A 15489-nucleotide genomic window follows, 5' to 3' on the forward strand; every position below is an offset into this window, starting at 1 on the left:
GTGCCAAGTCTTATGTTTAGAGGTCAATGCCACAAAAATCTCAAAGCCTAAATCACAGTTATCTGCATCTTTGCTCTCTCTTCTCTCAAGGAAAGAACTTCCTTCATAAGCTCTTTTTTTGGAGCTGTGTTAATAGTCACCAAAGGGAGGTCTTCAAGTCCCCAATAACCAGCTTTAGCCAGTGTTGTCCAAAGGGATCCAACTAGCATAACATGAAAAAAAATATATTAAAAAGTATAGTTGTTGGGGTGCCTGGGTGGCGCAGTCGGTTAAGCGTCCGACTTCAGCCAGGTCACGATCTCGCGGTCCGTGAGTTCGAGCCCCGCGTCAGGCTCTGGGCTGACGCTCAGAGCCTGGAGCCTGTTTCCGATTCTGTGTCTCCCTCTCTCTCTGCCCCTCCCCCGTTCATGCTCTGTCTCTTTCTCTCTCTGTCCCAAAAATAAATAAAACGTTGAAAAAAAAAAAATTAAAAAAAAAAAAATAAAAAAAAAAAGTATAGTTGTTAACGTATATCTGAATTTAACTGGAAAGTTTTAAGCTGGAACAGAAGTGATGAGACTAATTGTTATTTATCTAGTCACTGGTATAAAGAGATTGGGCTTTGGAGTCAAAGGTATTCCTTCCATCAGTGTTGTATAGTGTTCAGGGCACAGAGATCATATTTTGTTAGATTGAGGCCTAAGTATTTCATGCTTTTGGTGCCATTATAAGTTACTTGAAATTTTTCAATTTCTAATTATTAATTGTGAAGATATGGAAATACAATTGGTTTTTCTTTATTGGTCTTGTGTCTTGTGACTTTGCTAAACTCATTTGTTAACTCCAGTAGTTTTGTAGATTATTTGGGATTTTCCACATAGATAATCATGTCATCCGCAAATAGAGCTTTATATCTTCCTTTCCAATCTGCATACCTTTTACTTCCTTTTGCTACTTTATTGTGTTGGCTAGAACTTCTAGTATGATATTGAATAGGAGGAATGACAGGAGACACTGGACATACTTACCTTGTTCTCTATCCCACAGAAAAAGCATGAGGTGTGATGTTAGCTGTCTTGATGGTTTTGTTTTGCTTTGTTTTGTTTTTTTGATTGGGAAGGTGTTTTCTATTCTTAGTTTACTGAGATGTTTTTAAAATCAGGAACGGTACTAAATTTTTCCAATAGCTTTTGCCGCATCTATGAATGATCATGTGATTTGTTTTTTGTTTGTTTATAGTCTCCCGATAAGGCAAATAATAATGAATGATGTTTGAATGCTGAGCCAGCCTTGAATTGCCAGAATAAACCCCACCTGGTCATAATATATTATTCTTTTTATATGTTGTTGGATTCTGTTTACTAAAATAGAACTTTTGAATGCATATTAATGAGAGATATTGGCCTCGGTTTTTCTTTCTTGTAATGAAAGAAACATCCCAGAAAAAACTGGGATATTTTCTGGATGAATTTGTGTAGAACTGGCACAATTTCTTCCTTACATGTTTGACTGAATTTACCAGTGAAGCCATATTGCCTGGATATTTCATTACAGTAAGATTTTTAACTATAAATTTAATTTATTTAATGATATACAGGACTCCTCCGGCTACTGAGCTCTCCAGTATATATTAGCGGTAGGTTGTATCTTTCAAGGAATTTGCCCAATTCATTTCCCCTCAGCCTTTCCAAATTGTAACATTTTGTCCAACTTTAGTATACCAGCAAAACCAAGAAACTGACCTTGGGACTATAAACAGAGCCTATACAGATTTCACCAGTTATATGTATTCCCATTTGCGTGTGTGAGTGTGTGTATAGTTCTGTGCAATTTTTATCATATGGGCAGCCTTCCATAGCCACCACCACATCAAGATTCTCAGCTGTACCATTGCACAAGACTCCTTTATAGCCACAGCGATTCCTTCCCACCCACCGCTAATACCCAGCTATGACAGATCATTTCCACATGTCTATAATTATGTTATTTCATCAACGTTATATACATCAAATCATGCATTATAAATTTTTTTCACTCAGCATAATTTTTTTGAGGATCATCCAAGTTGCTGCCTGTATGAATAGTTCCTCTCCTTTTGTTGCTCAGTAGTATTCCACGGTATGGAGAGAGAGAGAAACAGAGACAGAGACAGAGACAGAGACAGAGACAGACACAGAGACAGAGACAGAGAGAGAGTTTGGTTAACCATTCACCCATCAGAGGACAAGTGTGTAATTCCTAGTTTTGGGCTATTATGAATAAAGCTACTTTGGACATTCATGTACAACTTCCTGTGTGAAAGTAAGTGTTTATTTTTCTGGGATAATTGCCCAAGAATGAAATTGCTGGGTCATATGGTAAGTCTGTTTTCAGTTTTGACAGGCACCGCCAAACAATTTTCTGGAATGACTGTCCATTTTACATTCCCGCCACCAATGTACGGGTGACCCAATTTCTCCAGAAGCTCACTAGCATTTGGCATTATCACTATATTACATCTTAGCCATTCTGATAAGTTTGTAGTACTATGTCATTGTAGCCTTGATTTGAATTTCTCTCACGGCTAAAGGTGCTGCGCATCCTTTCATGTGTTTATTTGCCATCTGTGTATCTCCTTAGGGAAATGTCTGCACATGTGTTTTGTTCATTTCTTCATTGGATAGTTTGCTTCTTTAATGCTGAGTGTTGAGAAGTTTTCATATTTTCTACATGTAAGATCTAGGGTATGTGACAGGCAAATCCACTTACAGAGTCTTTGGCCAAACAAAAGCTTTAAATTTTGATGAGGCCCAGTTTATCAGTGTTCCCTTTTATAGATGTCAAGTGGAAGAAATCTTTGCCTAGTCCTACCTCCCAAGGATTTTTTTTTTGTGTTTGTTTTTTCTAGAGATTAGGTAAGCTTCCATTTTAATCATTTAAATTTTCTGCTCCTGGGGCGCCTGGGTGGCTCAGTCGGTTGAGCGTCTGACTTCAGCTCAGGTCACGATCTCGCGGTCCGTGAGTTCGAGCCCCGCGTCGGGCTCTGGGCTGATGGCTCAGAGCCTGGAGCCTGCTTCCGATTCTGTGCCTCCCTCTCTCTCTGCCCCTCCCCCGTTCATGCTCTGTCTCTCTCTGTCTCAAAAATAAATAAACATTAAAAAAATTAAAAAATAAAAAAAAAATAAATTTTCTGCTCCTGTATCCCATTAGGCCTTACATTTCTGTACTGCTCTCTTGATTACTTCATGTTTTTTACTTTCTTGCATTGTATTTGTGACATTCATTCCAACACAGCCACTACCCAAGAGTCCTCTGAGGTAAGAAGAGGATTCCATTCTTGAAAGATCAAAAAAGATTGTCTCTTGGGTGATTTTTCTTAGCCCATGTGACTTAGTCCATCTCTTGGTCTGTCTGCAGCTTATTAAATGAGGTGGTGTCCCTGGAGGGCCACATTGAAAAGCTGGAGTCACAAAAGGACTTTGACCCTGATAAGGGGGCAAACATTGAGGTAAGTGGGAGGCTTGGAAGAGACGATCTGGGAGGCTCTGGGGAATCTGTCACCTCTTCCCACCCCTCCTCTTGTTTAACAGGTCGTAAGAAGAATTAAAACCTGTCTTTTGTCACGAGGAGCAATGCTCTCTGGTGGTCAGTTCATGTGGGTACCGCCAGTTTTATCCTCTGAAGACACAAAAAGGCTAGACTTATTTTTTAAGTTATTTTATTTTATTTTTTTGAGAGACAGAACACGAGCAGGGAAAGGGCAGAGAGAGAGACAGAAGGACACACAGAATCCAAAGCAGGCTCTAGGTTCTGAGCCGTCAGCACAGAGCTGAACGCAGGGCTTGAACCCACAGACTCGAGATCATGACCTGAGCCGAAGTTGGACGCTCAACTGACTGAGCTACCCAGGTGCCCCCAAAAAGGCTAGACTTTTTAATACTATCTGGAAATTCACTTAGATAGGCTTATATCTGGATGCCATGTGAAGACATGATGAGTGCCTTAAGGGAAGACTTCTCTTCCTTAATCTTTGCATCCCAGCACCTAACAATTTAGAGAAGACACCCAGGAATTAAGTATTTGTGAGTAACTGCATCCTTAAAATGAAAGAGATATATTTGTGTTCATCTCTGATGCTTTCATGAAGAGTTCTTATGTTGGTTTTCATGATCTCCAGCTTTTCTATTGTTTTCCTGCCTTGCATTTCTTAGAGACTCTTTTCTGAGAAAGGTTTAATTTCCCCTTTTTAAAGAGTCATAGAATGTTAGAAAGGTAGTAACCAACTTTGGATAAGAATTAGACCTCAGAGCCCTGGCCGATAGTATTTCTAAACTTCGTGCCTTTGAAAAAAATTCTCTAAGAAAGGAAAAAAAAAATCTGTGTCTAGCTACTTCCTTTTATTGAAATCGCCAGCCTCTGCTTTAGCTTAAGCCAAAAAGCTTACATTAAGTGGATTTTGGAGAAAATAAAGATGAAATATCTCTCTTATTGTAGGAAGGTAATGTTTATTTACACCCCTCACATATTAAAAGCCATCTATAGATAGCATAGATTAATGCCAGGGGAAAAAACTACTTTCAACCATGATTTAGTCCACTACTTTGAAGTAGCAATCTCATTTTGAGCTAGTTGAAAAGTTAAGGTTTTTTTCCACTATCCTTGGGCTTTGGAAATTGCAAACTATCAAAAAAGGGAAGGGGACAAGGGCCAAGAAATATTCTGCCTTGGGAAATTTGCTCCAAAGTCAGCTGTGTTACAGGGATGTGAATTTCAGCAGGAGGTAGGGATAGGGTGGGGTAGATATTAAAAGAATGATGAGAAAGATAGAAGAGAACAAAAATAAATGAAAGGGAGATTTGAAAACAAACCAACAGAGGCTTGGAATAATATGAAAAGGGAAGGCATGACAAATAGATAGGGAGATTTTCTATACAGGAGATGCACAGCTTTGTACGCACTTAAAAAAGAAAAAACAGGCACGACTTAAAAACTACAATCACCTCCACTAACCACCAACTGGTATGTGGATAAACTGTGGCACATGTGCTATGATAGACTACTACTCAGCAATAAAAAGGGCTGGACTGCTTACTCATTCAACAACATGAATGAATCTCAAATGCATTCTGCTGAGTGAAAGAAGCCAGATCCAGAGGACTACATAGTTCACGATTCCACCTGCATCACATTCTGAAAAAGGCAAAACTATAGGAACAGAAAAGAGACTTGTGGTTGCTGAGGTTGTGTGGGGAAAGGGAGAAGGGAATTGATAAAGGGGCACAAGGAAATTGGAGGTGTGATGGAAATATTCTGTATCTTGTGCTGATGATTATGTCAAAATTCATAGAACTGTAGACTTTTATTTTCATTTTATTTTACATATGTATTGTTCATTTTTTATTTTATTTATTTATTTTGAGAGAGACAGAGAGAGAACGCAAGAGACAGTAAGCATGAGTGGAGGAGGGGCAGAGAGTGAGGGAGAGAGAATCCCAAGCAGGCTCCACACTAATAGTGTGGAGCCCGATGCGGGGCTTGATCTCACAAACCATGAGATCATGACCTGAGTGGAAATCAAGAGTCATATGCTTAACTGACTGAGCGACTCAGGTGCCCCCATGAACTATACACTTTTATTTTTTTATTTTAAAGTGTATTTTTTTATTTTGAGAGAGAGAGAGCACAAGCAGAGTGGGAGCAGAGAGAAAGGGAGAGAGAGAGAAAATCCAAGCAGTCCCCATGCTATTAACATAGAGTCTCATGTGGGGCTTGAACCCACGAATGGTGAGATCATGACCTAAGCCAAAACTGAGAGTCGGTAGGTCGCTTAACTGACTGATTAACCCAGGCGTCCCTGTACACTTTTAAAAAGTGAGTTTTGCTGCATGTAAATTACACCCCAATGCACGTGGCTTTTAAAAATGGATGCCAGGGGGGTGCCTGAAGGGCTCAGTCATTAAGTGACAGACTTGGGCTTGGGTCATGATCTCACAGTTCATGGGTTTGAGCCCCAACTTGAGCATCAGGTTCTGGGCTGATGGTGTGGAGCCTGCTTGGGATTCTCTCCCTCTCTCTCTGCCTCTTCCCCACTTGCACTTTCTTTCTCTCAAAAATAAATAAATAAACTTAAAAAAATAACTGTTTAAAATAAATAAATAAAAATAAAAATGGGGGTGCCTGAGTGGCTCAGTCGGTTAAGTGTCCAACTTCGGCTCAGGTCATGATCTTGCAGTTCGTGGGTTCGAGCCCCGCATCAGGCTCTGTGCTGACAGCTCAGAGCCTGGAGCCTACTTCAGATTCTGTGTCTCCCTCTGTCTGCCCCTCCACCCCTTGCACTCTGTCTCTCACATTGTCTCAAAAATGAATAAACATTAAAAAAATTAAAAATAAATAAAAATAAAAATAAAAATGGGCACAAAGTCTGTCCTCAATAAGTCTAAACAGTGATGGGAAAGGCTGTGTAATGAATAAGAAACTTTAAATATAATAACCACAGAAGCAAAATCAGTAGGAATGGCTATAGGTTTACTCTGGTGAAGAGAAAGTGAAGATTGTTAGAAATATAGAAAGAGCAGTCAAGCAAAGTGTGGACAAATTAAAGGAGAAATGCGTTAATAAAGTTAAAATAATATCACATGTATTGGCTCATTTATATCTCATGAAGAAATGGAATGGCTCAGAAAGGCATGAAGGCAGGAGGGAAAGATTGGTAAATCACTTAAAACACACTTAAAACTCACACACACACACACACACACACACACACACACACACACAGCAGAAACAAATTTGAAGACCTTTACAGTGAAGAAAGGACTTTGGGGTAGCCTTTGGGTGTTGCCTGATATTTAACCCCTAAATCCACGAAGCTTTCTGAAATCTCCAGGTCAACATCTAAACTTTCATTCGGAGATTGACTCCTATCTTTTCTCTTTGATACAATTATCTCAGATAAGTACTGTGCAAAAGATATTCATTATATAAATAAACCAGGATACCAAGTAAAACGCGATTTTAATATCACAGCTCCTTTCTAAATAATTAAGTCATACAATTCAGGGGTTGGTGATGAATGAGCTTGGTAAAAAAAAAAAGGGTATAGACTATACATTCTCGAGAAGCTGTTTGAAGGTAAATACTCATTCCATGTATCTAATCAACACAATGCCTAGCCCAAGGGCCACTTACGTAGGATGTGGCCAACTCAATCTTGTTGATTTGACTTAATGTTGATTTTGGAGATCAGAACTCAGAAAAGTACTGAAAAAACAGTTGCTCTTAAGTCTCAAAATTTTTGACCATGAATGAGCTTTCTTCCAAAAATCGTCTTCATTTTGTTTCAGTTCCACATATCATTCATTACAACTTTTGATTTATGCCCTTTTGTTTTAAAGGAGAAGATCATGGAAATTAAGAAGCAATTAGAAGAAATGGATAACAAATGTGTCCAGGTAATGATAAAATGGCATTACAATTAAGGAAGAAAAACAGTTCTTCAAAGACAATCTCAGATTTAGAGAATTTTGGTGAATGGAATCCAAATTTCGATGAAAGATAGACTCAGCATTTCAGACCTAGCACGGAACTGTCTTGTAGCCTTTACTCTCATGTTCAGAAGAGAACAGCATAACTCAAAAACATGACGTGATCTGCCCACATTCCCAGATGAAAAGACCAGTCTTGTTCTTGCTCTCCCATTAAAAAAAAAAAGTATATGTATTTTTTCTAACAAAAGTAGGGCATGCTTATTTTAATAATTAAAATTTAGAACTATTTCATATAAAAAATGAAAAACGAACAGGGGAGCCTAGGTGGCTCAGTCAGTTAAGTGTCCGACTTCGGCTCAGGTCATGATCTCACAGCTCGTGAGCCCCACATCGGGCTCTGTGCTGACAGCTCAGAGCCTGGAGCCCGTTTCAGATTCTGTATCTCCCTCTTTCTCTCTCTGCCCCTCCTCTGCTCTCTCTCTCTCTCTCTCCCAAAAGTAAATAAACATTTTTTTAAAATGAAAAATAATCCCACTCCCTCAAAGATAAACACAGTGAACATTTTAGCATATTTATGTTCTTCCAAATTTTTGTATACATGTATCTACATGTTGTTGCAATTGTAATCAGACTATATTATATATAGTTTTGCAACTTGGCTGTTTTTCACTTAACATTTTTCTTCAGCAACTTTCTATGCCACTAGATGTCATTTTTACCTTTTCACTGTCTATATAATGCACAATTTGACTTGGGGATTTATAAAATTTATTTTATTGGATATTTGGGGCCTTATAATAAATGTTTGCTATTATAAACTTTGCCTCAGAAAATCTGTATCTTTTCTTGCTTGTGCAAGTACTTAAGTAAAATTTCTGGAAATGGCACCTCTAGCACCCATCTTCCTTGAATCCCAGAACACTGTTCTTCCTACTATAGCTCTGCCTTTCAAAATCTCCTGCAAGTCTATTATAGAATGTTTAATTAAAAACCCGTTAAAGAGTTATTTACTCCCGACATATGTATGATTGGGATTCATGTCTTAGAAGGTTTGCTTTCAGCCTGTCTCTTGAACTTACTGATAGGAACCAACCAAAACCATATGTTGTCTCTAACGACCTGTAGGAGACAGGTTGAAAAGAAGAATCAGACATTTTTTGTGGACAGCTCTTTTGCTAAACTATAAAGTCCAAATATGCAAATTAATATAATGAGAACATGTACTCGTATATTATAAATTTTAAGATATTTAAAGGAAATGCAATTTTCTTTTTTTTCTCTGAAACATACTACGTTTCTCTAATTAGTTCCTTGGAAGTATTTTAAGGCACAAAGAAAGAATAATGAATAGAGAAAAAGATTTATAATAAGCTGCTATTGTATAAATTTATGCTTCTAAAATATTAAAAATAACTATGCTAATCTTTTGGTTATTCCTCCTGCAATTTATCATGATTAAACTATGAATTTGCTGTAAGAGGAAGGATTTTATTGAGTAAAAGCAAGTTTCAAAGAAGCCGCTTTACGACTAAGTGGTGTCAAAATGAGTGACGTTTTATGGTATAAACCAGAAAAATCTAATTTCCATTTCACCCAGAATTGTGCATGTCTTTTCAGGAAGATGCTTGTAATGAAGCTCATGCATTAAAGGAGAAACTCATTGCAAGAATAAAGGTAAGATTTCACAGCTATGCAAGTTCAAATAATGATAAAATCTAACTATAGGGATGATTCTTTCTCTAGAAGTTGAGATTGTGCCACACACTCTCTTTCCTGATCACTTTTTCCTCCCTTTCCTGGGCTTCTTCTTTGGGCCAGTGGGACACCTCACAGGTCTGGTGTACTCCCCAGACCTCACAGCCCTGTGCTGCTTCTACATCTCCTCCATTTGGAGGTTATCCTCCAGGTCGACAAATTATGCATTTTTCAAGGCTCAGCTCAAATGTCATCTCCTCCTCCAGACCTCCCCTAAACTCCCCTAGCCAGAAAAATGCTTCCATATCTGAACCTCTCCCACAAGATCTTGAGATAAACAGGAATGCGTAAAAGAAGCAATGAATGACTGAGTCAATCTGTCACTTGTTCAGAGATGCCTAATCGTCCCACCTCTAGAGTAGATGTCCCACCAACAAACCTCGGCTACTCTGTCTCATCACCTTATTTATTTTCTCTTTAGCATGTATCAGAGTCTATAATGTCTAATCTAATGTATGTGTGTGTGTGTGTATATATATATATATATATATATATATATATATTAGATATTATGTTTTGTTGTTTATTGCTTGTCTCCCAGCCCCTATAAACATGCATGCAATTCGTTATCCATTTGGTTTAAAAATGCACATGTAATAGAATGCATATTCCTTATCTATTTTGTTAACCACAGAATCCTAGAATGGTGCCTAGTAGGAGTCACTTAATATGTTTTGCATAGATGAACAAATTGAACAGATGAATTCAATACAAGGATAATTATCTTCCTACATGAATAATCCAGTAGTTAAAGATTAGCATGTGGGTTTCGTTTAATTTTCTACTGTGGTGCTGCTACCTTATTTTGTGAATGTGTAAGTCTCTTTCCATTAGGTGGGTGTGCACCTGCCAACGATTTCCTCACGTGACTCATATGGGATTGGCAGTGTGGGCTCCTGAGGTATTCTGGAGGAAAAGCATGCTGCATCTACAATAAGACTAGCAGACCTCTAAGATCATTGTTTTAAATGAGAGTTGATTGCTATTTTTTTCCAGAACTTTTACAAAGACATGACTCTGCTGAATACAAAGCTGGGGATGTACCAAAAGCAAGAAGGGAAAACAGACTCTCAGAGTCCTGAAGAAATGGGAGTGGAAGAAAGAGAACCTCTGCATCCTCAGGCTCCATCCCCCCCTTTAGGGGAGAATGCTCCTTCTAGCATTACAATGTGGTAAGTCAGAGAAAGGGGCCTTTGGGGCTGGACAAAGGCCCCCAAATGTGTGAACCATAGTATGGTGAGTTGTTGTAAGGGTTGACTAAAAATTTGTTTTATCTTCATTTATAAATTATCTATTCTTGTTCTACTTGTCTATTTGTTTATTGGAGTTGTAGTGTTTATTGGAGTTTTTTGTATCATTTTTAGATATAGATCTATTGCATTAGATCTAAAAATACAAGTATATATTTCTTTATTATTGCTTTAGGTAAATATGTGTACATACATCTTAGGACGTTGTCTGCAAGGTATGATGCAGCCTCCCCCACCAAAGGAACATACCTGCCAGGCAGACTTTAAAACCTTTGTTCATCACACAAGATGCTTCTCCCTTGTATGGTATTAAAGATATACATACTAGCAAATCTGACTCTTTGGATCCCTTTCTGAAGATGCCACAACATCATATATACCTGGAGCAGTACCCTCCTGTAAGAAAACTTGTCTGATTCTTTATCCCCAACTACCAATCCAAGTAGATGTTCAGCAACCTGTCTTGCGCATACACTGTACCTTGCAAATAATCCTGACACAGAACCCACAGCATATCATTGCAATTACATTACTTTATTATTTTTTAATGTTTATTTATTTATTTTGAGAGAGAGCGAGAAAGCATAAGTGGGAGAGGGGCAGAGAGGAAGGGGGAGAGAGAATCCCAAACAGGCTCCATGCTGTCAGTGCAGAGCCCGATGCAGGGCTCAATCTCGCGAACTTTGAGATCATGACCTGAGCCAAATCAAGAGTCAGATGCTCAACCGACTGTGCCACCCAGGTGTCCCATGCAATTACATTATTTTAAATCTGTCTCCTCCTAGTAATTCATGAGCTGAAGTTAGAGATTTTAGTCATTTTGAGACATGGAATATAAAACATCTCCACCAGGCTTAATAGATATTAAACTACTAAGTAAGTGAGGAGTGATGTCAATGAAAATAGTGGAGTAAAGACCCCAGAAAATTTCTTCCTCCATAAAATCATTGACAGAGCTTGAAAAAAAAATAGAATCAACTTTTTCAGAACCTTGGAAATTAAGGATTTAGTATCCAGAATATATAAAGAACTCTTATAACTCAACAACAAAAAGAGAAACAAGCCAATATTTTAAATGAGCAAAGGACTTGAATAGACATTTCTTCAAATAAGATACACAAATGGCCAAAAAGCACGAGAGAAGATATTCAACACCATCAGTTATTAGAGAAAGGCAAATCAAAATCACGTGATACCACTTTACATCTCTAAGATAACTATAATTAAAAGAACAGCATTGGAGAGGATGTGGAGAAATTAGAACGCTCAGACATTGCTAATGGGATCGTAAAATGGTGCAGTCACTTTGGAAAACAATTCGGCTGTTTCTGAAAATATTAAATATAGAGCTATCATCTGACCCACTCCTAGGTATGCACCCAGAAGAACTGTATGTCCACACAAAACCTGTACACAAATGTTCACAGCAACATTATTCATAATAGCTAAAAAGTAGAAACAATACAAATATCCATTAACTGATGAGTAGGTAAACAAAATTTGGCATATCCATACAATGGAGTATTGTTCATATACAAAAAAGGAACAAAGTGCTAACACATGCTACAACATTGATGACCCTTGAAAACATTATGCTAAGTGAAAGAAGTCAGACACAAAAGGCCACATATTATATGATTCCATTCCTGTGAAATGTTCCACATAGGAAAATCCATGTAGGCAGGAAGTAAATGAATAGTTGCCAGGCCTTAAAGGAGTGAAAAATAGGGAGTGGCTGTTCATGGGTACATTCTTTTTGGGGTGATGAAAATTTCCTGGAATTAGATAATGGTGATGGTTGTACAACCCTGTGAATAAATTAAAGCCACTGAAGTATACACTTTCAAGGGTAAATTGTATGGCATGCAAATTATATCTCAAAAAAACAAACAAATAAGTAAATGTCTTTTTGTCATCACTTGCTTGCATTAAATGGGCAGATTACAGTTCAGTTGAGTTGCCCATCTTTCATCACGTCATTACATTCTAGTTAAGATTGCTTAAGACTTTGACCAATTTCTTGTCTATGAACTGGAAACATACTGGTTCCATTGAAGCATATTTATACATCATATTTTTGAGAAGGTTTATGTATCAATTTTGCTATTTTTAGGCTCAGGGGGACCTCTTCTTGGTATCCTCAGTTCTCTTATAGACCTTCCACTAACAATACGAACATTTTTTAAAAGAATAAAGGTTTTATGCATGGCAAGTCTTGAAAAATATATATAAATGAATAAATAAACAGTATTAAAAAGTCAAAGGAATGTTTTTATTCTTTAAAGAACATAAATTCAAAGTGAATAAAATATTTAATGATACTAATATTTGGTTCCGTACCGATGATACGAAAAAAATGATTTTGAATTAGTAGCTATGATTAGTTCAGAAAAGTGTCTGAACTTTTATTTTTTTTTTTTTTTTTTTTTTTTTCAACCTTTATTCACTTTTGGGACAGAGAGAGACACAGCATGAATGGGGGAGGTGCAGAGAGAGAGGGAGACACAGAACCGGAAACAGGCTCCAGGCTCTGAGCCATCAGCCCAGAGCCCGACGCGGGGCTCGAACTCACGGACCGCGAGATCGTGACCTGGCCGAAGTCGGACGCTTAACCGACTGCGCCACCCAGGCGCCCCAAGTGTCTGAACTTTTAAAAAACAAACATTACACATGTTCTTTCAGTTGTTTACTGATAGAAAATCTGAAAAATATTTTGTTATATTGACTTGCAAATAAAAATCAAACCATTCAGTAGATTGAATCAATCTGAACCTAACCCCACCTGGAGTGTTCACTTAAGGAAAGAAAAAACTGGAAGAACACATTCTAAACCAAAAGAAAAACAAATAAAAAACAAAACAAACAAAAACTAAGAAAAAGAAAGAAAGAGAAAAGAAAAGAAAAGAGAAGAAAAGAAAAAAAAGAAAACACTTAGCTGATTATAGGGGCATCTACATGGCTCAGTCATTTGAACATCCAGCTCTTGATTTTGACTCAGGTCATGACTTCAGGGTCGTGAGATTGAGCCCCGCATTGAGCTCCATGCTGTGCATGGAGCCTGCTTAAGATTCTCTTTCTCCCCCTCTACCACTCGTGCTCTCTCCCTAAAAAAAACTTAGCTGTTTATATTAGGGTGATGAGATTATAACTTTTTCATTTCTCTGTTTTCCAAATTATCTGTGATTCAGAAAAACAGTTTTTCTCTTAAAAAAAAATCATGTTGGGGTGCCTGGGAGGCTCAATTGGTTCAGCCTCCAACTTCAGCTCAGGTCACGATCTCACGATTTGTGAGTTCAAGCCCCGCCTCAGGCTCTCTGCTGTCAGTGCAGAGCCTGCTTGGGAAACTGTCCCCCTCTCCCTCTGCTCCTCCCCCACTTGCTCGCGCACTCTCTCTCTCTCTCAAAAATAAACATTAAAAAAAAAATAATGTTAAAATGTGTTCCTTTGAAAACGTACCAGTTTGGTACTTCCAAAGGTTATTGGTTTTGGAATTTAGGAAGAATGGTGTTCGTTTACTAGCTATGTTTTTGTAGTGAGTTGTTTTTCTTTTCATAAGAAAGAACAAATCTATACTTAGCGCTTCTTGAGGGAAGGGCATCTTTGCTTCATCTTAGCAGCCTCTTCTGACTAGAGTATATTATAAAAGCATTGGCTCTTTAATAAATGTATGAAATAGAAGCAATCATTTGTGTAACTACCAAGAGGCAGCCAGTGGCAATAATGCCAAGCACTTTGGCTCAGGTTTACAGAATCCTCTGAGTTGGATCACAAACTAGATCCATAGCTGGCTTTAACTGCGCTTTAGATTTTCTCTTCTGAAATTTATTGTTGATGGTAATTATCTACAGATAACTGGATTATCTGGGACGTTTCTTTCTTTCTTTGTGTTTTCTGGATCTTCCAGATCTTCTGCCTTAATCAAGTATTGCATGTATAATTAAAAAATAATAACGCAAGGATTTAAAGGCAAACAAAATACATCGTAGGTACAGCCTAGAAGGAGGAGTCCTTAAAGACTTGAGAAAGCTTCTATTGCTTTCAAAAGGGTAAGTCAGGTGCCAGGACAAAACTAGTGATAGAGCTGGATTCCATTTGTCACTTTGTATTTTATATCACCAGGAAAATCTAACTGCCTGTTCTTTTATTTCCCTCCAAATCGGCATCATTTACCTCACAAGTGAGGTCTTTACCTCAATAATCTGCTAGTGTGTGAGAAGTCCATTTCGAAGGAGAGAACCTCATAATATCCAGGGTTTCATTGTTTCGTGGCTATAGAACCTTGGAATTCCAGCTCTAGTCCTAGGATGGACTTACGTGCTTATTTATTCTAAGCTCCTTCTTTTGCGGATGTTAACTGGGGTCAAGAGAAGTTCAGTTATTTCCTTGAAGTTAATAGAACTACCTGGGTGGAGGAACCAGGAATCACATCCGTGTGGTTTTCTGCACAATGTTCTTAACACAGATGTCTTCTTTTCTTATAGGAAACGTGCACTGAGGATTTTCGTCATGTTTTATGTCCTCACCTTCACTGGACTTTCATGTTACATACTATTTTTTGATGCTACGTTTATCTTTGAAAGCCTGCTCCCCACAATGCTTGGGCACCGCAGAATGTGGAAACTACGAGAGATCATCAGGCCTTTCTTGAACTTGCAAGTGGAAGACTTGTTACCCTCCTAAAGATATAGAAGTTACTGTTACCCTACTGACTTTCTCCTTAATAAAATTCTGGCTGTTCTTGTATTATGGTGGTTGACATATTTTTCAAAAAATACTATTGGATGTTCAGCAAAGGACATTATAGTTAAAAGGAAATTGGTTGCTCACAGACAGAAAAAATGAAAACAGTTTATCTTTACCCTTATGACTCACAATTACTTCTTGAATCATACCAGAGGTTGTTTAAACATTTACTTCAAACCACTAACCTCTCCAACCCTGGGAACCTGAGACTATCCAGTATTAGCTTCCTCGGTATTTGCCCATTTTGACCTTTGATTCCTCAAAAAGGAAAACGCAGAATTCTTCTTCATCAATAT

At 38.0% G+C, this 15489-nt stretch overlaps 1 protein-coding gene across 4 annotated transcripts in view; it reads left to right on the top strand.

Moving 5' to 3' along the window:
• SMCO2 (single-pass membrane protein with coiled-coil domains 2) overlaps positions 1 to 15193 on the top strand; it is a 34263-nt gene extending 19070 nt beyond the window's left edge. For all 4 annotated transcript variants that reach the window (XM_045464320.1, XM_045464322.1, XM_045464321.1 and 1 more), the window contains 5 exons: positions 3376 to 3466; positions 7353 to 7409; positions 9063 to 9119; positions 10197 to 10372; positions 14932 to 15193. In XM_045464320.1, coding sequence (XP_045320276.1) covers positions 3376 to 3466; positions 7353 to 7409; positions 9063 to 9119; positions 10197 to 10372; positions 14932 to 15130 — 580 coding nt within the window. In that variant the 3' untranslated portion in view covers positions 15131 to 15193. The remainder of the gene's footprint in view (positions 1 to 3375; positions 3467 to 7352; positions 7410 to 9062; positions 9120 to 10196; positions 10373 to 14931) is intronic.
• The last annotated feature ends 296 nt before the right edge of the window (positions 15194 to 15489 follow it).

The sequence above is a fragment of the Leopardus geoffroyi genome, chromosome B4 (genome assembly GCF_018350155.1).
Source record: "Leopardus geoffroyi isolate Oge1 chromosome B4, O.geoffroyi_Oge1_pat1.0, whole genome shotgun sequence".
NCBI lineage: Eukaryota > Metazoa > Chordata > Mammalia > Carnivora > Felidae > Leopardus > Leopardus geoffroyi.